The sequence below is a fragment of the Eublepharis macularius genome, chromosome 12 (genome assembly GCF_028583425.1).
Source record: "Eublepharis macularius isolate TG4126 chromosome 12, MPM_Emac_v1.0, whole genome shotgun sequence".
In the NCBI taxonomy this organism is placed as follows: Eukaryota; Metazoa; Chordata; class Lepidosauria; order Squamata; family Eublepharidae; genus Eublepharis; species Eublepharis macularius.
This window is the reverse complement of record NC_072801.1, coordinates 79,043,311-79,065,610: the sequence shown is the minus strand read 5'-3', so window position 1 is coordinate 79,065,610 and position 22,300 is coordinate 79,043,311. Positions and strand designations below refer to the sequence as shown.

Below are 22,300 nucleotides of genomic sequence, written 5' to 3'. Positions count from 1 at the left end.
GGGGGCTGTGATGCTGCCCGACGGTGCAAAAGTTCGACCCGCGGCTGCTCGTTGCCGCGGCGCTGCACGTGCACGTCTGAACGCCGTCTCCCTCGGTCGCTCCTGGAGGCGGCCCTTGGCTCCCGCGCTTCTGTGTTCGCCCTCCTGCGCGCACCTGCCGTCCGAGGCGCGCCGGGAACGCAGCCAGGGATGAATTCCCTGCCGCCTCCGGCGCCGCCCCGTCCCACCCGAGACCGGCGCCGGGAGTTCCGCGGGTGCCCGGAGGGGGCTTGAGGGCCGGCCTGCTGCCCGCCCGCCGGCCCTGCGGGGCGCCCGAGGATGGCCTCTGGGCCGGGCTGGCGCGCACTCCTCCCCGGGGCGGAGCAGGGGCGGCTGCCGGCGGCGCCTCCCCCCGGCGCGGGCCGGCCCTGGCGGCTCCTCTCGCTGCGCAGCTGCTCCCGGCCTCTGTCCCGCCGCCGCCGCGCCCCGCCGCGCCCCCCGGCCGCCAAGATGACCGTCAAGCTGGACTTCGAGGAGTGCCTCAAGGACTCGCCCCGCTTCAGGTGGGCCCGGCGGGCGGCTGTGCCAGGCGGCGGCAGGCGGCCGCTCCCGACTCCCCAGCGCGCCGGACACGCGGCCGAGAGGGGCGCTGTGGGAAGTGGTGGCTAGTGGTCAAAGCGGAGCTGCGGGTGGGGGGGGGGAGAGCGCCCCCAGACGGGCAGGGAAGCGGCTCCAAGCCCAATGCCTGGGGGGGGGGCGCCCCGTGTGCCTCACTGCTGGAGCCTCTTGCGCCCCCCCCCGGAACCAAGGGGGTGAATTGGTGTGGGGTAGGTTGCCAAGGCAGACCCCGACCCCAGCTCTTCCTCCGCCCTCCCCGCTGCCCTCTCCAGTCCGGGATGCCCCTCTTGTGGGCGGCCTCACCCCCTGGCTGCTCCCTGGTCAGTCAGCCAGTCTCCTGGGGAGGGCCCTCAGCAAGCAGAAGCCCTGTGGGGGGGCAGGAGGGGAGCTGCCAGTGGGGCGCGCTGCCACCCCCAGGACCCCCTCCCAGCTCCTGTGCGGGAGCTTCCCGTGTGGTGTCTTTAGCCTGGGGTTGGTGAGCGCATCACGCGCATTGCTGTTGCACAGTTGTTGCCAGAGCTAGGCAGGCAGGAAGTGGTGGTGGGGGGCATGGGGGAGAAGGGGTTCAGAGAGCAGAGGCCGGGCTGGGAGAACCCTCGGGGAGCTCGGCGTGTGACGAGCAGCGCTCTCTCGTCATGTATTTGATGTGCTTTTACCTGTGGGCACCCTTGGGGTATTGTGGTCAGGCCTGGCCCTGCCTGCTGTCAGGCTAACATGAATCAGTTGGGGCATGCAATCAGAGGCACACCCTCCAACATGGAAGAAGGTGCTGTTGCAACTCCCACGTTCCAGGCTGCTGCGCCTCTCGGGTCATGCTCTGGAGCAGCAGAAGTGCCTGGGCCCGGCCGCCTGTCCCTGAATTACCATCAGGAGCCCAGAGGAGGCTGCAGAGCCATGCATGGATTCCTGCAAGTTCAGTGCATGTGGAGGGGTTCCCCTCAAGCCTCCCCCGTATCTGAAACCTGGCTTAAATAGGCCGGCGGAGGCCACAGCCCTTCCTTCCTGAGGAACGTTCCTCTCGTGGCATCACATTGACCCTGGGCTGCTGCTCGTGTGAAACCGCTCAGTGTCCAGCATGGCGACCTTGGGTGGGTAGCAGACCTTGTGGGTGCCAGGCCCCACAGGTGGTGGGGGGGGGGCGGCTGTGACCCACGCCGATGCCTGCCCTCCCTGTCTAGCATTAAGGAGAGGCTGCCATGCTCAGGGCCGTCGCCCCCCCAGACCTCTCCTTTTTGAGAAACGATTGTGTACCGGCTGAAATGCTGAGCGGCAGATGTGCCTTAGATTAAATATAGCCTCTGGCTTTGAGGTCTAGAGAGAAGTCGTGTGTTTTCCATTCCGTCTGCTTCATGTCTGACAAATCGTTTCCAAGAGTCACTGATTTCCACTCGCAAAGTTTCTGTCCTTCTTTGGGGGGCAGCTTGGGGGCGTTGGAATCTTTCTTTCGCAGTGGGGGGTCCAGCGCAGGAGGGGTTAACAGCACCATCTTTCCCCCTGTGGGCAGGATGGTTCCCTTTTTCGTGTGCCCTGGTATTCTCACATCTGAAGGCTGGCCAGCTTCTTCTCTCTTGCCCTTCTTGTTCCCGATGCCCTCAGGTTTTGCCGCATGTTGTTGACTAACCACTCTCTCTTGAGCTATAATCCTAATGCATTGTGGGGAACGTGTATGTGGCAGCCATCTTGGGCAGCAGCGCAGAGCGGCTGAAGAGACGAGGGCTTTGCCTGACTGGAGGGTGAAGAATGGCTGGCACCTGGCAGGAGAGAGGCCGCCTCCCTTCTCCATAGTGCCCCCCCCCGACAAAAAATCAGGGGTAGTTGCCCTTGTAACTAATCTCAGTTGCTGCAGTGAGGGCCTGCCGGGGGGGGCAGAACTGGGGCGTAAAGTCTTGTTGGAGCTCTTCGTGGGACGCAGGGCAGGGGGTCCTGCCTGTCTGTTGCACTTTTAACAATGTCCCTCCTGGGGATTGTGTGCATCGCACAACTGGGTGCTCTGAATAGTAGAGCGAACGGTAGGGAGGTTTCCAGGCAACCGATAGGAAGTGGTTACAGCCCCGGCGAAGGCAGGAAACTTGCAAGGTGACCGCAAGAGAATGTCAGAACTGTGGCTAGATAATGTCCTTACTCCAGACTACCTTCTGCAATCAGACAACAGTCCATTGTTTCCAAAAGGGTTTTTACTGAAGAATTAGTTCATTATAGTCCACTAGCCTGAATACAATATTCAGGATGGTACATATGCATTGTTACCAATGACAGGCAAAGCGTGAGGTACGAAGTAACAGATCACAGCAGGCCCAACCTCCCCCCATAGTTCTCAAAACAACCCCTTTGAAGTCAGGACAGCGAAAGTTCTTCAAGGCCGGTTCTTGGTGGAACATCGGTAGCCAAAACAATCCTTTTCTGTGCGATAGCTGCCTGGGAACCTTGGCACCTGTGAAGAGAGCACTTAAACACTGAAAGGATTAAAAATGGAGTCGGTTAAGCAAAGGTATACAAGAAAGCATTCTGAACCTGACAGAGAAGATGGGAAGAGCTGGAGGTCTTTGGCGAGGGTTATTCAGTCCCTGAGCTTAGCTTGTGGTTCCCTTGTGGACACCCCGAACTGGCGGCCTCTTCCTCCCCACCCCCACCATCCCCACCAAGGATCTTGCTATCAAAGTCCTGCCATTCTTCTGTCTGGGCTCCCTTCCCTTATAATAAGACCCACGCCTGCCCCTTATTCTGAGTGAGCAGGCCTGGAGTCCAGTTGGAGGGACCCTGCAGTGATATGGGCAGCTCCAAGCATCCCCTTTCCACTTAGCGTTGGGCCGTGATAGATTGGTTTTCACCAGGGACCCCAGGGGTTCTCTTCAAACCCTGCTGCTGTCAATCACGTGCGGAGCATTTTAAAACGCTTTTGCAAAAGCGCTCACGTGCGCAGCAGCGCTGGAAGGCCGGCTGCTACGTCCTCCCTTTTGCAAGTGGGGAATTGAGGCAGAGAGAGAGGGACAGAGAGACCCCTCCCAGGCCGCACCGTGGGTGCATGGCAGAGATGGGCCTTCAGCCAGGGGCTCTTGGATTTCTGACATCCATCTGCCAGCTCTTACCCTGTGCTAATGCTTTTCTTCTCCCCTCCCTCCTCCCCTCCACCCATTCCTCACCTCTCCCACCAACCTCAGGGCTGCCATTGAGACAGTGGAAACAGAAGTGTCTGTGCTGGAGACGCAGCTGGAGAAGGTGAGGGGGCCAGTAGCTTGGCCAGCCAACGGTCCCGCAAAAGTCGTGGGCCTGGGCAGCCTGCTGGCTTTTCTTGTGTGGCACCTGCATTGCCTTGCTTTGATGGAGCAAGCTGTGCCCCGGCTTGCTTGGGGAGATGCCAGGAAGGTGCATGGGTGGGGGGGGACACATATCAGGGGATGGTATTTCAAAGTAGGGAGAGGAGGAGGGCTCGCCTTCCAGTGCCTGGTGGATCTGCTGAGCCTTCTGTCCTCTCTCCCACCCCCCCAGCTGCTGAAGCTCTGCACCACCATGTTGGAGTCGGGGCGACAGTATTCTGCCCACAGCAAGAACTTTGTGTCGGGCGTTCAGGAGCTGTCGCAGAATTCCCAGGGGGACTCCATGATGAGCGTAAGTTTACTTGGAAGCGGTTGGAGGAGTGGTCCAGATGGGCGGAGGGGAGGGTGGACCTCCTGTTGAGGGGGGAGCCGGCTTGGCTTCCTGGACGGATTGGGTGCGGCCCTTTTTGTGCCTTAGCGGGTCTGGCTGGCCTTGTGGCTGCGCTTGAAAGACAGGTTTGGCTCTGGCCTGGGGGATTAGAGCCGGAGGGCAGGAATCCGAGATGTTTGCAGAGCCTGACTGTCCTGGGAGGACATACCTTGGATGCTTGTGACAGCTGAATGGCAAAGGTGGCTTCCACATGGGGACGGGCGCGTGTGGCTTTCTCCTTGCTGGTGCAGGCGCCACCAGCAATGAGCGTTTCCTCATGCCCAGCACCTTCCATGCCTCAGCCCTCTAGCAGCAGGCAGCCCCTCTTCTCTGGGCCATTGGGCGTTTTCCCCTGTTTTTTAAACAAATTAGCAATTGAATATCATTATATAACTCTGTGTGTAGTGGGAACTTGGAATCCACAGCATTCAGCTTTTTAAAAGCAAGTCTCTAGCCCCTTCTGTTGCACAGATATGCCTTTCCCCTCGGGTTCTTCTCAGGGAGACCCGGAACCTCTAAAAATGATCATCTAGCTGCGTAGCTGCGTCCCACCGAATCGTGGCAGAGGTGAGGTTGAATCAGAGGCCAGGTTCAGCCTTGAAGCTTGCTTTCGGTGGCATAGCTCCAGCACAAGTGAAGTTACAGATGAATGTGCTTCTGAGAGTGTGCAGAGTGCAACTGAAATGGGCTTCCACTCAGCCAGATTTTAGAGGCCAGAAGTTCCAGGGCAGAGAGGGCAGCTTCCCGGCAGGAGTGGGTGGGGTGGTGGTGGGGTCTGTTGCTCCCTCTTCTAAAAACTCGGAGCTGGAAGTGAGTCTAGCGTAAGAGTAGCAGTGAACACTCAGGGCAAAGAGGGAGGTGGGCAGGCCCCGTTCAGGTATTCTTGGCATCCAGCGCCTTCAGCGGCTGCTTGCACACTTCCAAGCACTTTTCTGCATCCGCCATGAACTCTAGAAACTTGTTTTTTAGACGAAATCATGAGATCCAGAAACTGCAGCTTTTGAAAAGGCTTTCAGGATTGCAGCCTGTGAGGTCCTTTAGGGTGTTTTCTCAATTCTCCCTACTGCTGAATTCTCCCAGGTTTGCAAACTGTCCGTCTGTTGAGGTGGAGTGCATTCTTGCGCCCGTGTCCCTCACAGTGTTTTTTCCCTGTCTTTATGGGATTTGCTTTCCAGGAGTGCTTAGAAAAGTTTTCTGAGAGCTTCAACAAAATGATCGGCAGGCATGAGGTGAGCCGTACCTATTTCCCTGGGTTACCCCCCTCAAGTCCTTCCACCCCCCACTTTCTCCATTGGTGCTCAGGTGATGTGTCATCTCACAGGACATAGAACCTGAGATTTCTGGTTAGTCAAAGCCATTGTGCGTGGGGTGGGGGAGGGGGCAGCACCTTCCACGTGAGGAATGGCTGAAGAACGAATAACTAGGCCGGGAGAGAGGGGAGACGGACTTGAGAGAGGCTTATAAGATGGGTGTGTGCGAACTTTTCCTTTCTCTCCCCTAAGACTGGATCTCACAAGCACCCAATAAATTAGAAAAGGCAGTTGATTCCGGGCAGCCCAAAGGAAGTGCTCTTTCACGCAACATGTAACTGGCTGAAGAAACTCCCTGCCAGAAGGTGTGATGTCTCTTTAAAAAGGGGACTAAACAAATTTGTCGAGGAGAAGATCCAGAGGAGTTGGCCCTGTTAGTCTGTAGATGCAAAACAGTCAAGAGTCCAGTAGCACCTTTAAGACTAACCAATTTTATTGTAGCATAAGCTTTGAGAACCACAGCTCTCTCCGTCAGATGCATCGTACGAAGAGAGCTGTGGTTCTCGAAAGCTTATGCTACAATAAAGTTGCATCTGACGAAGAGAGATGTGGTTCTCAAAAGCTTATGCTACAATAAAATTGCATCTGATGAAGAGGGCTGTGGTTCTCGAAAGCCTATGCTACAATAAAGATGTATCTGATGAAGAGAGCTGTGGTTCTCGAAAGCTTTATGCTACAATAAAGTTGCATCTGACTAAGAGAGCTGTGGTTCTCGAAAGCTTATGCTACAGTAAAGTTGGTTAGTTTTAAAGGTGCTACTGGACTCTTTTCTGTTTTGGAGGAGAAGAGGGTCCCCCAGTGGCTGTGAGCTATCAAATGGGATGTCTGTGTTCAGATATGGCATTTCAGAATAGCAAATGCAGGGGGGGCAGGGCCCACTTACAAATGTAGCCGAGGCCAGCGGGCAACAGGATGCTGGACTCCGGTCTGACCCCACAGGGCTCTCCAAATAATGTAACAAGAGAACCCAACCCTGTCATCAAAGCAGAAAAATCGAAATGGGTCTTGCTTAAAAAAACAAAGTGTCTCCTACCTCCGTTCGGAAGCCTTTCAGGCGGCTGGCCAAAATGAACTAACCAACCAGAAAACAGAAATGCCCTCTGCAGAAGCTAGAGTAGCCGCTTTGAAGGCGCAGCCGGTGCCCGTAGCAGCAGAGATGACTCTTTCAGGTGGGCTCCATTGCGAACAGAGAGGGTGCCAGGCGGAGGCCAGGCGGGGCAGCCCCTTATGTGCCGTTTGCCTCTCCTCTGAAGGCAGGAGCGCTTGTGAGTGTGTGGCTCAGAAGATGGTCTTAAGGCGCAAGCAGGATGCAAGGGGAAGGAGCTCGTCAGGCGGCCCCCTGATGCCAAGCCTTTTCCCAGCTCCTAGACTGGGGGTGAGCCCAATGCCCCAAGAGGTTCTCCTGCCTGGGCCTCATTGGACCGAGTGAGTGTTGTGCAAGAACTGCACTCTCAACGCGGCTTGTGCCGGAGGCTCACCCAGGGGATTGTCCAGCAGGTCAGGTCTCTCTGTGCCTCAGTCACACCCCCCCACCCAGCCCCATGCGCAGCTTTTCCTTTCCTGAGCCCCAGATACTTCATAGATCCAGAGGAGCTGGCTGTGTTAGTCTGCAGTAGCAAAATAGCAGAGTCCAGGAGCACCTTGAAGACTAACCAACTTTATTGTAGCATCAGCTTTCGAGAACCACAGCTCTCTTCGTCAGATGCAACCTTATTGTAGCATTAGCTTTCGAGAACCACAGCTCTCTTCGTCAGATGCAACTGTATTGTAGCATAAGCTTTGAGAACCACAGCTCTCTTCATCAGATGCAACCTTATTGTAGCATAAGCTTTCGAGAACCACAGCTCTCTTTGTCAGATGCAACTTTATTGTAGCATAAGCTTTCGAGAAGCACAGGTCTCTTCGTCAGATGCATCTGACGAAGAGACCTGTGGTGCTCGAAAGCTTATGCTACAGTAAAGTTGGTTAGTCTTAAAGGTGCTACTGGACTCCAAACACTTCAGCCTTTCTTCAGAGAGATGGTGCCCCATCTCCTACTCAGGCAGCAGAGTTGTCAGACTCTTGGATGGTTCCTGGGGTAGGGATTCCCCTCTCTGACCCTCTTTGCTTCCTCTCTGTGTTGTAGGAGCTTCTGGACACAACACAACAATCCTTCAAGCAACAGCTGCAGAGTTTGGTGAAAGAGTAAGCCAGCCAGAGAGAATCTGGCAGAAAGACGGTTTGGGAAGAGGGACAGCGGTGCAGATCCCGTCAGGAGGTTGAGGGATTTGTGGAATAGTAATAGTAATAGATTTATATACTGCCCTTCTGGGTTACTTAACACCCACTCAGAGCGGTTTACAAAGTATGCTATTATTATCCCCGCAACAAAACACCCTGTGAGGTGGGTGGGGCTTAGAGAGCTCTGAGAGAGCTGTGACTGGCCCAAGGTCCCCCAGCTGGCTTCGGGTGGAGGAACGGGAATCAAACCTGGCTCTCCAGATCAGAGCCCTGCACTCTTAACCACGACACCAAACTGGAAGGCTATTGGGGAGTGGGGGGCTGCATTTTCCAAGTACCCTGGTGTGGTGATTAGTGTTTGGGGTGGTGTTGGCCATGGGGGGACCTGGGACGGGGGGACGGCTGCCCAGGATGGAGAGGGCTGCAAGGGCAGCTGCTGGGGTAAGAGGCTGCACCATCTCCCTCCACCCACCTGAGGACTTCTGTGTCTCAGAGACATGAAGCAGTTCAAGGAGACCCGTAAGGAGTTTGAACGCAGCAGCGAAACCCTCTCCAGTGCCCTGCACCATAATGCCGAGGTGCCCCGGCGGCGCCACCATGAGGCCGAAGAGGCCGTGCTTGCGCTGAAGGTTGCCCGCACTGCATTCCGTGCTCGAGCCCTTGACTACGTCCTCCAGGTAGGGGTGGACCTGACGGGCAGCCGGGACTCCTGGGTTCTCTTGCCAGATCTGGGAAGGGGAGTTGGAGCATCTCCTTCTGCTGATCGGGGGGAAGCTGGAGAGACCCCACGGCTGGTGGGAGTCAGGGCAGAAGGGAGTGGAAACCCTCCAGAATCTAGTGAGTGCTTTTTTTCTTCCCAGATCAACGTGATCCAGTCGAAGAAGAAATTTGAGATCCTGAAGTTTGTAAGTAACTTCGGCTTGGCTTGTTCTGTTTTCATAATTGTTGGTTTGGTGGCATTCCCGCCAGTGCTTCCCTGGGCAGAGTCGTGCGCCCCGTGCCTGTTTGGATCAGGGTGTGATCAGCTTCATGTGTGTATGGGCAGGATTTGTAGCCGGAGTTGTTTTTTTGTAATAAACGCCAGGTTCGGAGTTTCTGGAATTACAGTGGGAATAAAGGGGTTAGTTTTGGAGTGTCCTGTTACATTTTGACCCAGCTTCTTGTTAGACTCCGGAGGGAGGAGCAGGACAGAAAACCTCCGTTGCATTTCTTAATTTGAGCTTGGAAGCTTAAATCCTGGAACCCGGCTCCAAGCCCAGCAGCACAGTGAAATGGGGACTCTCAGAGGCCTTCCTGTTCTGCAGCTAACTGCGGCTCTTCCCTCTGTCTCGGCGTAGACATCATGCTCAGGAAATGTGGTTTCCGGGCAGGCTCGGACCCCTGAATCTCTCTTTTCGGAAACAAAAGCACCCCATCGGCACTTCCGGGTTGATCGGGCTGCTTGTCGTTCCAGATGCTGACCTTCATGGAGGCTCAGTCCTCCTACCTCGAGCAGGGGTTCCGTGTGGTGAAAGAGCTGGCACAGTATCGCAAGGACCTGGCAGCACAGGTAAAAGGGGCCGGGGGGGGGGGAGAAGGTGGGGAAGAGATAAGTGGGGGCTGGACTCATCTCCTCTTGGCAAAACCCAGAAAGAGGGAGGAAGCGAGCAGAGGGGAGAGGAAGAGCAAAGCTGGCCAGGAAAGAGTTGGGCTTGACAAACAGGATGTGGGAGTGCGGCATGGACTGCAACCACACGAGACGGCTTGCACCCCTGGACTCTGCATCTGGTAGGGAGCAGGGTCTGGGGAAATCTGAAATGGGTGTCGGGAGGGGGGTGCGGAGGGGTATGGGAGCCAGGTTTGCCCCTTAGTCCCTGGATAGCCTCATTCATCTCAACGAGGGAGAGGGTTTTGCAAACCAGTTACAGGCCCTTAATATCAACAGAGGCTGGAAGGAAGGCTGGCGAACTGTGGCTGGGTAGGAGAGGTGTGTCAGCCAGGGCTAAAGATGTGTACTGCACCCCGGAAGATTTTTCTCCTGAGGACTTTGCACAAGAGTCCTGAAGGTGTGAGGTGCTCCTCAAAAGGCACGCTTGGGAGCTGCCGCCCTCGACAGGGTGGTGAGCTTAAAGGCTTGGCTAGCGTGATCCATAAAGGCGGAGCTTGAACTGCAGATAAAATCCCCCTGCCGGCAAGCAGGCTGCATCGCTGTCTCGCCAGCTGTCTGCCTGCCCCAGACTGGGGGAGAAGCAACCTGGGACGGCCAGTTCTTCCCATTCGTTTCCCATACTGCCGTTCCGTGTTTAGTATTGTTGGCCTCTCTTGTGGCGGTTTATGCTGTTACGATTTTATTGGGAACTCCCTCAGACGTATTTCAAGAGTGGAATAGAAATACCTCAGATTAAATAAAACAATGTTTTGCAAGGATTGAACAAGTAACCCATTTTAAATATTCAGGTGTCACTTTAGACTTTGCAACGTAAAACCGCCCTGAATCCCTCTTGGCAGTGTGAATCAAGGGTCACAGAATCTGCTGCTGTTCAGTTGAAATCCGTATCGGGAACTTTTAACAACCTAAATCTTCTGCAGTGCTGATGGGTCTTGAACTTGTTCCGTTGTGTTTTTTTAAAGCCCTTTTTAGCGCTCTGTTAGGGAAGATCTCTTATTCTCCAAAAGCCATGACCTTTCTTGACTTTGTTTTGCAAAAGATGAAAGTTGGCAGGTTTTTAAAATCTTTTGAATCTGAAATTTCCTGGTGTCTAAGGGCTAAGCATAACTTCCTGCTCCGGAAGCTTGGATGCAGATTTTTGAAAGCCAGGGTGGATTTCTTTAAAGCTGGCCATGTGGAAGTGCCATGGGCACTGGGGTGGAGGGGGTACAAGTACTGGGGCTGCTTGCCTCATACTTGGATGCCCTGGGCCTGCGTGCTGGCTTGAATCCCCCTTCCCCATAGGGCCAGTGTGGCCTGTGGGCCATCTCTGTGGAAACTGCCATGTTCGAATCCCACACGGCAGTTTCCTGCTTTCAGCCATGCGCTTCCCTGCAGAACGATCCCTGACCTCAGTTTTGGCCTGGGGAGGCGTTTGGACGTACTTCCCAGCCCAGATGTTTGAAGAAGCAAAGTCAGGCAGATGTTGGGGGGGGGACCCGGGTGAGTGTTTAGGCCCAGAGGTGGCTTCCGACTTGTGCTGCTTTATTCTGCTGCCCTTCCGGAAATCCCGCTTCGTGCCTTAAGCGCTTCCCTTTTTCAGCTCCATCAGCTGGTTCTGGAGTCGGCCCGGGAAAAGCGGGACATGGAGCAAAGGCACACGATGATCAAGCAGAAGGTGAATGGGGCTCATGGACTGGGGTCGGAAATGGCCCACTTCAGGAGGGGCAACCAGGAAGGGGAGGAGCCTGAGCAAGTTGGGAGGAGCCTTGGAGTTTGGGGGCAGAGCTTATGGCCACCGAGAAAGAGGAGGGAGGAGCTTGAGGCAAGTGGGAGGAGTCTTTGGCTAACAGGGGTCTGAGCTTAGTATGTGAGCGCTGGCAAAGGTGAGGCCCAGGGAAGAGCTTGTGAACACAGAGGTGTGGCTTCGAGTGCCCAAGAGAGCCAGAAAAGTCAAGGGTGCGGAACAGGAAGGAGCTTGAGCAGAACGGAGAGGCCGCACGCAAGGGGTGGAGCTGAGACCGAACTGGAAGGGCGAACAAATGTTTTCACCTTTGGGGCGGGGGTGAGAATAGGCAGGCCTTATTCTTGAGGTGGGGAAGTGTTCTTTCTTGTAACGAGGAGGGGCCACTCCTCTGCCACACTTCAGGACCTGTCGCAGGAGGATGCGGTTCCCGAGCTCCGGACAGAGCCAGGTGTGGCAGTGATGGAAGGGTACCTGTATAAGAGGGCCAGCAATGCCTTCAAGACGTGGAGCAGGTGAGTGATGCTTCCCTCCCCTCCCCGCTCTGTTTCTCATTTCCTTCAGCTGGGCATGGCTCCGGTTCTGTCTGGCACCTAAGAACCCCCTTGCTGGGTAGTCCAGCTCAGTCCAGGCTCCTGCTGTTACCAGCCAGTGCCTGTGTTGTGCCCACAAGCAGGACAGGACAGCTGCAGGGATCTCCTGTTTGTCTGCGGTATCTGGTATTTTGAGAGGTATACTGCCTTTAGACGAGGAGGTTCTGCTTCACTATTGTTGCTAATAGCCATTGATAGACCTCTTCTCTGCACTGGGACTAAGGTTTGCTTTTCGTTAAGGCTCTGTCACCTGCCTCATTTGGGCTCCCTTCCTTTGGCCCCCAAGTTTGGGGAGATAAGATTAGGGTTACTGTTTGAGCAGTTTCTGGAACAATGTGTGGCTGCCTTATGCCACCCATTGGGGACGGTCGGCCGTTTTGAGGCAGACTCTTTTTGCCGGTTTTTGTGATTGTGTGTTTTATGCTTTGTTAGCCCCTCAAGCAGATCTCTGCCCTTGCCCCCTCCGCCTCTCACCCTCACGCAGCCACTTTCTGGTCTTCTGTTGCAGCCGATCTCTCCCTTTCCATTTCAGGCGCTGGTTTTCCATACAGAGCAACCAGCTGGTATATCAGAAAAAGGCAAAGGTACGGGGCTCAGGGGTGGGGGGAGGCTGAACTTGCATGGGGATAAACTTGTGGATAAACCCTTGGCTCAGCGATCTGTCCGTCTCTTCCTTTGCACGCCTATTGACACCTTCTCTGCTGCTTTACCCCTTCCCTGAGCACCCTCCAAGGTCCCTTTGCTGCCCCCCCCCCCCGGCCATGCTTCTTTCCCTCTGGCTGTTCCAAGGGAGGAATTGCTGGCCCGTGTCTGTGACCATCCACGAAAGTTCATGTGTATTGGTGCTGCTGGGGACAAGGCTGCTATTTGGGGCAGATGGGGCAGGATCCTGACAGCAGTCTCTGCTCTCCCCTGCGCCCCCCAGGATGCCTTGACCGTGGTGGTTGAGGACCTCCGGCTCTGTACCGTGAAACCGTGCCCGGATCACGAGCGGCGCTTCTGCTTTGAAGTGGTTTCGCCCTCCAAGTGAGTCTCCCCCTTCCGGCCGTGTCCTTGGCCTGCCGGGGCTCAGGCAGCCCAAATGGAGGATTCTGGGGATTTGGGTCCATCTATAGCCGTCTGCATTTTATCCCACGCTTCCTCCTCCAAGCAGTTCAGGGTGGCGAATGTGGTTCTCCCCCATCCCCCTGTATGCTCACAACAACCTTGTGAAGTAGATCAGGCCGAGGAAACAAGTGAGCTGCCCAAGATCTGGGTTTGGCCCCCTCCCCCCCCCGTCCGGCCCCCTCCCACAGTTCCCTCTCTCTGACGCTCCTTTGCCCTCTTCCTCTTCCGTGGCAGGAGCTGCCTCCTCCAAGCGGACTCAGAGAGGCACCAGCAGGCCTGGGTGTGCGCGGTTCAAAACAGCATCGCCTCGGCTTACAACGAAGAGCACCCAGAGCCGCCCCTGGGGCAGGTAGGGCGATGCTGAAACTGACATTCTGGAATAGTCCCCAAAGAGTGTGGCGCCAGATCCCTGCCTCTGTGGGGAGTGTGGTTCCACGTTGTGCTCTGTGAGGTAATTCAGCCTCCCCAGAACTGATCCACATTGAGTTTAGAGTGTGAGGGAATCACAAGGAGTTTATCCTGAGGCTGTCATCTCGAGGCAGCGACTACTTTCTTTGTGAACAAGAACATCCAAGGAATAACAACATTCGATTTATATACTGCCCTTCAGGACAACTTAACACCCGCTCGGAGTGGTCACAAAGCCTGTTGTTATTATCCCCACAACAAACACCGTGTGAGGTGGGTGGGGCTGAGAGAGCTCTGACAGAGCTGTGACTGGCCCAAGGTCACCCAGCTGGCTTCAGGTGGAGGAGTGGGCAATCAAACCTGGTTCTCCAGATTAGAGTCCTGCCGCTCTTAACCACGACACTTGACGTTTCTGAACAAGTTGGATGAATGCAAGGAGAAGAGGTCAATCAGTGGGGAATAGCCGTGATGGCTGGATGGAACAGAGGCAGGGTGCTTCTGAATACCTGTCGCTGGGGGCAATGCGGGGGGGACCTCTGTGTCCTTGCTTGTGGGCCATCTGATGCATCTCTGGCTGGCCACTGAGGGGAAATGAGATGCTGAATTAGGTAGACCACTTGTCTAGATCCAGACGAGCTCCTCTTAGAGCTTCTGGAATCCAGAGAGCAATCACCTGTCTGGTCTTCACCACACTTTGTGACAAACTGACTGACCTCTCTGGGATCCTAATAGTTGCATGAGAATTTAAACTTGGGATTCTTCCAGCCAAGTCCCATTTCCTTGCACCTGAAGCCAACCGAGCAAATTTGCACGTAGCCTGTTTTCAAAGGAATCCTGCCCCCTTCCCCTCTGGATTTCATGCTAGGGCTCTCCGCATTGTTTCAGAGACTTCATTGGTCATTGAGTCTTTGAACCTGTCTTTGCAAGCACAAAAGGAGTAGGAATTTTGCTTTCTTTAACAAAAAAACCCAAAGCATGGATTCTTGGATGTGAAACTGCATACCTTCTACCAGGTTTCTGCATTCACACGTTGTTGCAGTGGTAGAATACACCAATGTCTCTGTTGTCTCACTACCCAGCAGCCACTGGAGCGAGCCGCGTCTCTCTCTGCAGCCAAGCTGCAGTCCCCCTTGGGCCGGAGGCTGCGGGGCAGCACGGACAAGCACGTTGTGGATCAGGTGCAGCGGCTGGAGGGCAACGCCCAGTGCTGTGACTGCCGGGAGCCTGCGCCCGAATGGGCCAGCATCAACTTGGGCATCACGCTGTGCATCGAGTGCTCTGGCATCCACAGGTGAGCTGGCACCTGTCTTTGGGGTGAGGGGGGCTGGGCCTCCTCCCTCTGGTCTTCCCTGTATTCCCTCTCACCCTCCCCCCTCTTCGCTGCAGGAGTCTCGGCGTCCATTTCTCTAAGGTGCGATCGCTGACACTGGACTCTTGGGAGCCTGAGCTTGTGAAGGTAACATGGGCAGGGTGGGGGGTGGCGGCTCTCTGTTACATGGCAGGCATGCAGGAAATTGGCCTTCTCCAGCTGAGCAAGGGAGGCAGGCCTGTGACCCAGCATTTCTTCTTCTCCCTTGCAGCAGCTCTGCGGAGAGTCAAACGCAGGCAGAGAAAGATCCTTCGCAACACCAGTGACCAGAGATCCTTTAATGGGGGAGGGGTGCTGGGGCTGGTACCGGGGGGCCTCCGTTCTTCGGCTCAGAGCTATTGCTCTATGGCTGGGGCACCTAGTGTGCATCCAGAAGGTCCCAGACTTGATCATCGTCAGCATCACATGTTAAAAGATCTCAAGTACCAGGTGCCAGGGAAGATCTTTCTCTCACCCAAGACCCTGCCAGCCACGGGGGAGCAATGCAGAGTTAAGGGGCTCCGCAGAAGGCAGCTCCAGGCGTCTTTTCTTGTTCTCTCCCTCCCTGCAGGGGTCTCACCAAGCCACTGCCATGGAAATTTTGGCCTCCAATCTGTAAAATGAGAATTATAATGACAAACAAGATTATATAGTGTCTAATTGGTGGTGTAATTTAGATTATTAGTAGTAGTAATGGCTAGGAGGGGGGGTATCATAAGTCTCCCCCCAGAATTCTGGATTCATGCAAATGTTGCCCAAGGGAGGGGTTGGATGCTTGAAGAAGGTAATGCTAAGACTCTCCCCCCCCCCCCGCCCCCTTTGTCTGCTGCAGCTGATGTGTGAATTGGGAAATCGTGTCATCAACCAGATTTATGAAGCGCGGGTGGAGGAAATGAACATCAAACGCCCCCAGCCTGGCTGTTCCCGGTGAGAGGCCCCCCCCCCTGAAATCTTTCCACACCCTTTGCGGAGGGCTCAGCTGCTCAGGGACTCTTCTCTCCCCATCACTGCTGTGCATAAACGGCTCCTCCAAAATCCATCCCTTGGTGCTTTTGCTCCAGCCCCTCTAGCGAAAGGGAATTTTGTTTGCCTGCATGTGTGAAAGTTGCTTTTTTTTAGAAACATGAGGAAAGTGCAGTTCTCCCACCTGTCCAGTAGCTGACGCTGCGCTGCAGTTGCTTGTCCTAGCCTCTAGATGTCCCCTGTGAGACACACCTGCCTCATTTGTGCGTGTGCTGACACACACACACACACACACCCACCCGCCCCATTCTTCCTACCTTCCAGGGAACGAGACAGCACTGCTGTGATGCACCAGGGACTGCTGGGCATTGCTGTTTGGGGGAGTTGTGTGCACACAGTTCTGATGCGTCCCTCTCTTCACCAGTGCTGGAGCTCAGTCCTCATCCATGTGAAGGTTGTAGCAGAGTGCCTCTGTGCATATGTAGAATCCGTCTTCTAGAAAGTTACACTGCTTTTGCACCCCACCCCCCAGGTTGGAGAAGGAGGCATGGATCCGGGCCAAGTACGTGGAAAAGAAGTTCATCACCAAGTTTCCTGAAGTTCGGGTGCAGCTGAGTCGGGGTGGGGTTGGGCGTGGGCCCGAGAAGCCCCCCAAACCATGCCCCAAACCGAAACCTCCCCATCTGGCTCGGGGGAGTGCAGGTATGCCGGCAACCTCTCGTTCCTTCTTCAGGCGGGGATGGTAGTGGGATGAACGAGTGGGGAGGGAAGGGGAAGAACGTGAGGAATTGGCTTCCGCAAGGTTTTGGTGATGGCCCCTTTTTTAGACAGCCTGAAAAGGGGGTTGGGGGCGTCCGTCCAGTAACAAGCCTCTTAGCTGTGAAAACTGAACGGAGCTTCCCTGTTTAGAGACAGTATACCACAGAACAGAAAATACTAGGGACAGACCAGGGTGGGAAGGGGCTGTGAGCTTTCTGGAGGTGGAATTTGGCCTGACGAACACCCAGGCGCATGAATCTGCCTTAGACATAATCAGGCCATTGGTCCATCAAGGTCAATGTTGTCTACTCAAACCAGTAGCAGGGTCTCGGGGGGAGGTCTTCCACATCACCTGGTCCTTTGAACTGGAGATGGCCAGGAATTGAACCTGGGAGACCCTCTGCGCACAAGCAGTTGCTCTGCACTGGGCCAAGCCCCTTCCCCAGTCCTTACGTTCTCTTTTGCCCCCTTCCCTGCAGGCACCAGCCCAGGCAATGCGTCTCCTGTAGCAGGTACGGCAATTTCCGGGGGTATCTTTTCTTGGGATGAGGCGAGCATGGAAGGGTAGATCCTTTGAGCCCAGGTTGCCACATGAGAGATTTGTTGGTGAGATGGGGGCCCCAGAACCTGTTCAGTGCCAGAGCGTGTTGTGTGTCCTGTGGCCTTTCTCTGCCTGGTTGACTCTTGTTTGTCTTTAAGGGCCACGGGAGGGGGTGGCATCGGGAGCAGTGGCTGCTGTGGAAGATCTACACAGTTTGCACCCGGGGCCACTACTGTACCGTGCAGCTGGCGCACCCCCCAGCTTGCCCACTATGGCGGATGCCCTGGCCCACGGTGCTGACGTCAACTGGGTCAACGTGGCTCAAGAGAGCCGCACGCCTTTGCTACAGGCAGTGGCTGCGGTAAGTCTGTTCTTCTCACATGACTGGGGAACTAGAGGTGGGGGGACGAATCCTGTTAGTGGCTTAAAGCTCTCCTATATCCGTCAGCTTTTAAAAACTCTCTCCTCCCCTCCACCCCCTTCCCCCCAGAATTCTCTTTTGGCCTGTGAATTCTTGCTGCAGAACGGAGCCAGCGTCAACCAGGCGGACAGCAAGGGCCGGGGGCCCCTTCACCATGCCACCATCCTGGGTCACACGGGGTACGTCCGTTCTTGGATACAGATACTTTTCAGCTCCCATTGTCAAGGTAGATAAATGCACGTATAATATTGGCAGTGTGCTATTAGAGGCCGGAGTAGCTGGGTTTTTGGTTTGTTGGTTGGCCTTGTTTTTCCTCACTCAGTCAGCTCATGGTAGCTGCCCTTAAAGAAAGTGGAATTTCAGCCTTGGAGATAAGTTTAAATTGGTGTGACCCGCATCTCCCAAGTATGTTTGAATTCAATTTATTTATTTTTTTATATTTTTTATATTTCAATTTATATACCTCCCATCCCCAGGGGCTCTGGGCGGTGAACAGTTAAAATCGATAAAAACAAGAACTAAAATCAATATACAAACAATAAAACAAATTAACTAAGTGCAGTGGTGGGGAGAACCCTCCCCCACCCCAAAGGTGGGAGGCCGACATGGCACCGCCCCCTTCAATCACCGAATGCCTGGCGGAACAGCTCTGTCTTACAGGCCCGGCGGAACGATATTATGTCCTGCTGGGCCCGGGTCTCCATTGACAGAGCGTTCCACCAGGCTGGGGCCAGGACTGAAAAGGCCCTGGCCCTAGTTGAAGCGAGGCGGGCTTCCTTAGGGCGGGGGACCACAAGTAAATATTTATTCGCTGATCGAAGCGATCTCCGGGGAACGTACAGGGAGAGGCGGTCCCGAAGATATGTCCTGCACTTCCTTCAAGAAACTCTGAGTGGCCACTCTTCTTCTCCATATAGTAAAGAGTCCAGTGGCACCTTTAAGACTAACCAACTTTATTGTAGCATAAGCTTTCGAGAACCACAGCTCTCTTCGTCAGATGCATCTGCCGATTCCTCTGACGAAGACAGTTGTGGTTCTTGAAAGCTGACAATGCATCTGACGAAGAGAGCTGTGGTTCTCAAAAGGTTATGCTACAATAAAGTTGGTTAGTCTTAAAGGTGCTACTGGACTCTTTACTGTTTTGCAACTACAGACTAACATGGCTAACTCCTCTGGATCTTCTCCATGTTCTCCTCACAAGAATCATGTAAGGTAGCTGGCGCCTGGCCCAAGAGCTCCTGGGATGGAGCTCTGTGCAGAAATCTCACCTCTGCTGCAAGCCCCAACTCTTTCCCCATCATGTCCCGATCCTACCCTGCAGGGCTGCTGGAAGCATTATGCAGACAAGGACTGTGGGGGGCTTCCCTGGTATGGGTTGCGCATTTTTCTGACAGCAGCTTCCAAGTGCCCGTTTCTCTCCCCTCGGCTAGGCTGGCCTGCCTGTTCCTCAAACGTGGTGCCAACATGAGTGCGGTGGACGAGGAAGGGAAGGACCCGCTCTCCATCGCCATTGATTCAGCCAACGCGGACATTGTGACTTTGTAAGAGAGATTTCCTCCCCCCCCCACCCTTTGCTCCTCCATTCCTCTTTAGCCATTCCTGGTACCCAGAGATCTCCACAGCTCTCCTGGACAGCCCAAAGTCCTGCCCTTCCCTTCCCTCAAGGAGCCAGTGGCCTCTGGCATGCCTGCCCCATGGAACCTTTGCTTCTCTTCAGCCTGTCTGGAAATTCACAGGATGGGGAGATGTTAACGCGTGTGAGATCGTAAAACTGGTGTGGGGGAAGGAAAAGCGGCCAAGTCTGCCCCAACCCAAGTGCAGGAGCTCCTGATCTCTGTGCCATGACTTGAACCCTATTCTGCAAGGGAAGTTAAATGGGTGGGTGGGTGGGTGAAGTAGGGCGAAGAGAAGTATGTGGGTAGAAGGTGGGGGTTGGGGGTTCCTGCCTTCAGTCCCATGGCTGTTTTCTCTCTCTCCCCACCCTGCAACTTCGTGTCGCGAAGGCTGCGGTTGGCCAAGATGCGTGAGGTGGAGCTGGCCCAGGGCCAGGCGGGTGAGTGTCCCCTGCTGTGGGGCTGGATGGAGGAGGGCACGGCGCACTGATGTGTTCAGAGTGGGAGGGGGATGTCTCTCAGGCCTGAGCGCTCCCTGCCCTCGGCTCAAGTGCTTCTGTTTCTGCCCTCTGATGTAGGGTGGCGGGGGGGGAGAGATGCCTGGCTGCAGGGCCTGGGGAATCTCTTAACCTCAGTTTCCCCCCAGTAAAATGGGAACAATGGAGATGTACTTTGAGCGAGAGGCAGCATTTACACACTTGGGCACAGCTGCGCTAAAAAAAAATACTGGTTTTAAGCCACTCTGTCCTTTATGGATGCCCTCCAAGAATACTGGGTATTGTGTTGAGAATCAGAAATTCCTAGCCCTCACCCCACGGATCTCTAGTTACCTGGCGTGGGGTAGGGGTCACTGAAGCTAGTTTAAGGCTGTAGCATAAATAATTGTGGTTATAAATGATTTGTAAGCAGCAGGGCAGACACTTGGGGTGCAGAGGTCTGTGCTCCATGCATGACGGTGAGCTCTGAATGGCCCGGTTAGTGCTCTGGGGGTGTCACAGGACCGGGGGAGATCGTCATCTTCCGTGGGGTCCTTCCCCTCCAGGTGACGAAACGTACCTCGACATCTTCCATGACTTTTCCCTCATGGCCTCCAACGACCCTGATAAGCTGACCCGCCGCAGCTATGACCTGAAGCTCACCACCTTGTGACAAGAGCGGGCACTTTGTTGGGCTTGTGAAAACAGAAGATGTCAGGGAACATCAGCGGCCTGCCATCCAAGCGTCTGGCCAAGGCAGCCAGGGGAGGCCCCAATTCTGGACTGCCTGAAGAGTGTCTCTGCCGTGGCCATCTTGGTGACTTTACAGAGCATGAAGAAGGGGCTGGTTGGACAATGGGGGGGTGCACGTGCCAACGAAGGGCTGTGCTTTCCGAATGCCTCGCTTTGGACTCTGTGCCACTAGTGCCCTGCCTGAGCTTTATTTATTACTCTCTGCTGGGATGCTGTGCGCCGGCCTGGCTGTTGATGGACTGATCGTGGGGCTGATTTCGTGGCCGGTGCTTTTTCTCCTGCCCAGCATCCTCTCTGGCTTCACTTTTGTGCGGAATGGGGCTTCCTGGACCCAGAGGAGGCTGTGTAGAGGTCGAGAGACAGAGCCTGGCGTTCATGCTAGACTGCTGTTGCAAAGGGCAGAAACGGGGGTTCTGGTCTTGGAGATGATGACGTAAATAAAGTTTTCCACACATTTGTCCTTTCAGATCTAAAACCCACCTCAGGCCTATCAGTCTACAGGGGCTGGGAGAAAAGAGCCCCGACAAAACGGCTGTTTAAAAGACCACTCCCTGCTTCTCTGACTGCTACAGTCACCTCCAGTGTTTTATTTTTTTTAATTAAAAAGAACATTGCTTGGGTTCAAACGTGGCCCAGGTTCCTCCCTCTAATGTGGAAGCCCCAAACCCGGGTGGACACGGGCTGCTTTCACAGACGTATCTGTCGTGGCCTCCCTTTCTCTTTTTCCAAGCAGCTTACAGTGGTGGGCGTGGGATTCTTCTCCTAGTCTTATCCTCATACCGCCCCTCTGAGGCAGGTGAGACTCATTCTTTGCTGTAGGTCAGTTTGGGTGTTCTCATTAGAGGGTTGGACTAAGAACTGGGGTTGAATTCCCCTTCTGCCACGGAAGCTTGCTGCCTGATGTTGGGTCTGTCACACAGCCATTCCTTAACCTGCCTCACCGGTCAAGAAAGGTAGCTGTGTTTGTCTGTAGCAGTAGAAAAGAGCAAGAGTCCCGTAGCACCTAGAAGGCTAACAAAATTTGTGGTAGGGCATGAACTTTCGTGAGTTGTGGCTCACGAAAGCTAATACCACAAATGTAGTTAGTCTTCTAGGTGCTGCTGGACTCTTGCTCTTTTGGTATCTGAAGAAGTGAGCTGTGGCTCACAAAAGCTCATACCCAACCACAAATTTTGTTAATCTTCTAGCTGCTGCTGGACTCTTGCTCTTTTGGTATCTGAAGAAGTGAGCTGTGGCTCACGAAAGCTCATATTCTACCACAAATTTTGTTAGTCTTCTAGGTGCTACTGGACTCTTGCTCTTTTTTACTATCTCACAAGGTTCTTATGGGGCTAGAATGGAAGAGGGGAAGAAGATATATATTTCTTCAGGGCCCCCACTGGTGAGAGAGGCAGGGTATAAAAGAAGTAAATAAATAGTGTCCTGGTCAGAGTGCCCTAGTGAATTTCATGACCCATGGAGGGATTTGAACACGGCTCTTCACGGATCGAGTCTCAGCTCTTCATTGACTAGACCTGTTCTTGCCTGCTGGTGAGGGGAAGCACTGCTCATGCTCAAGGGAGCGACTACAGTCTTATTTCCCATATAGCAGCGGTTCAGGCCTCCCACTGGCACAGCACAGCTCAGGTTAAGTTTTACACAGCACCGAAGGAAACAGCATCTGCACCCTGCCAATTTCTGTAGCATTGCTAATTTTTTTTTAATATGTACTTTTAATACTGGTACAGCAGGTGAGGATCAGGCCAGCACAATTTCCCCCTTGGCAGGCTGCTGTGTGGGTGTCTGAGTGGCACCTGCTGAATTTCTGCCTGTCGAAGCAGGTGTCAAAAGAGCCTCCTCCTCCTCCAGCAGACAAAAGGTGGCACTCCTGCCAACTGGGCGGGGATTGGCTCTGCTTTCTCTTGTGCCCATTCCCTGCCAGTTTAAATGCTGCTCAGATCTTTCCTGGGGGGAGCTGGCAGTTGAGACTCCCCACAGAAGGAGGTCTGCATTGTTGAAGGGCAGGTAAAGGGGATTTGCGGGGTGTCTGCAGGAGGTCTGCGTTCCCCATGCTGGACAGGGGTGGAAGTGAAGTAGACCTCCCCCCTGCCCCAGTCTGAGATGTGATGGGGAGGTGGGGTGGTTTACTTTTAGCCT

At 54.6% G+C, this 22,300-nt stretch overlaps 1 protein-coding gene across 2 annotated transcripts; it reads left to right on the top strand.

Moving 5' to 3' along the window:
* The first annotated feature begins 413 nt into the window (after positions 1-413).
* ACAP1 (ArfGAP with coiled-coil, ankyrin repeat and PH domains 1) lies at positions 414-20,619 on the top strand. Of its 2 annotated transcripts, none has more exons than XM_054995124.1 (23): positions 414-542; positions 3,756-3,813; positions 4,084-4,203; positions 5,457-5,510; positions 7,717-7,775; positions 8,305-8,488; positions 8,672-8,716; positions 9,265-9,360; positions 11,042-11,116; positions 11,588-11,697; positions 12,308-12,359; positions 12,701-12,801; positions 13,117-13,231; positions 14,373-14,581; positions 14,677-14,746; positions 15,471-15,565; positions 16,134-16,303; positions 16,840-16,872; positions 17,060-17,262; positions 17,392-17,501; positions 18,753-18,863; positions 19,326-19,375; positions 19,978-20,619. In XM_054995124.1, the coding sequence occupies exons 1-23, from the start codon at positions 490-492 to the stop codon at positions 20,082-20,084; spliced, it is 2,280 nt and encodes a 759-aa protein (XP_054851099.1). In that variant the 5' UTR covers positions 414-489; the 3' UTR covers positions 20,085-20,619. The 2 variants fall into 2 exon arrangements, with proteins under 2 accessions (XP_054851099.1, XP_054851098.1); XM_054995123.1 differs by having other exon boundaries at positions 14,370-14,581.
* The last annotated feature ends 1,681 nt before the right edge of the window (positions 20,620-22,300 follow it).

Coding starts and splice junctions, on each gene's coding strand:
- ACAP1 (XM_054995123.1), top strand. CDS start 490: ATGACCGTCAAGCTGGACTTCGAGGAGTGCCTCAAGGACTCGCCCCGC. Junction 4,204..5,456: donor AGGGGGACTCCATGATGAGC/GTAAGTTTACTT, acceptor TTTGCTTTCCAG/GAGTGCTTAGAAAAGTTTTC. Junction 5,511..7,716: donor AAATGATCGGCAGGCATGAG/GTGAGCCGTACC, acceptor TCTGTGTTGTAG/GAGCTTCTGGACACAACACA.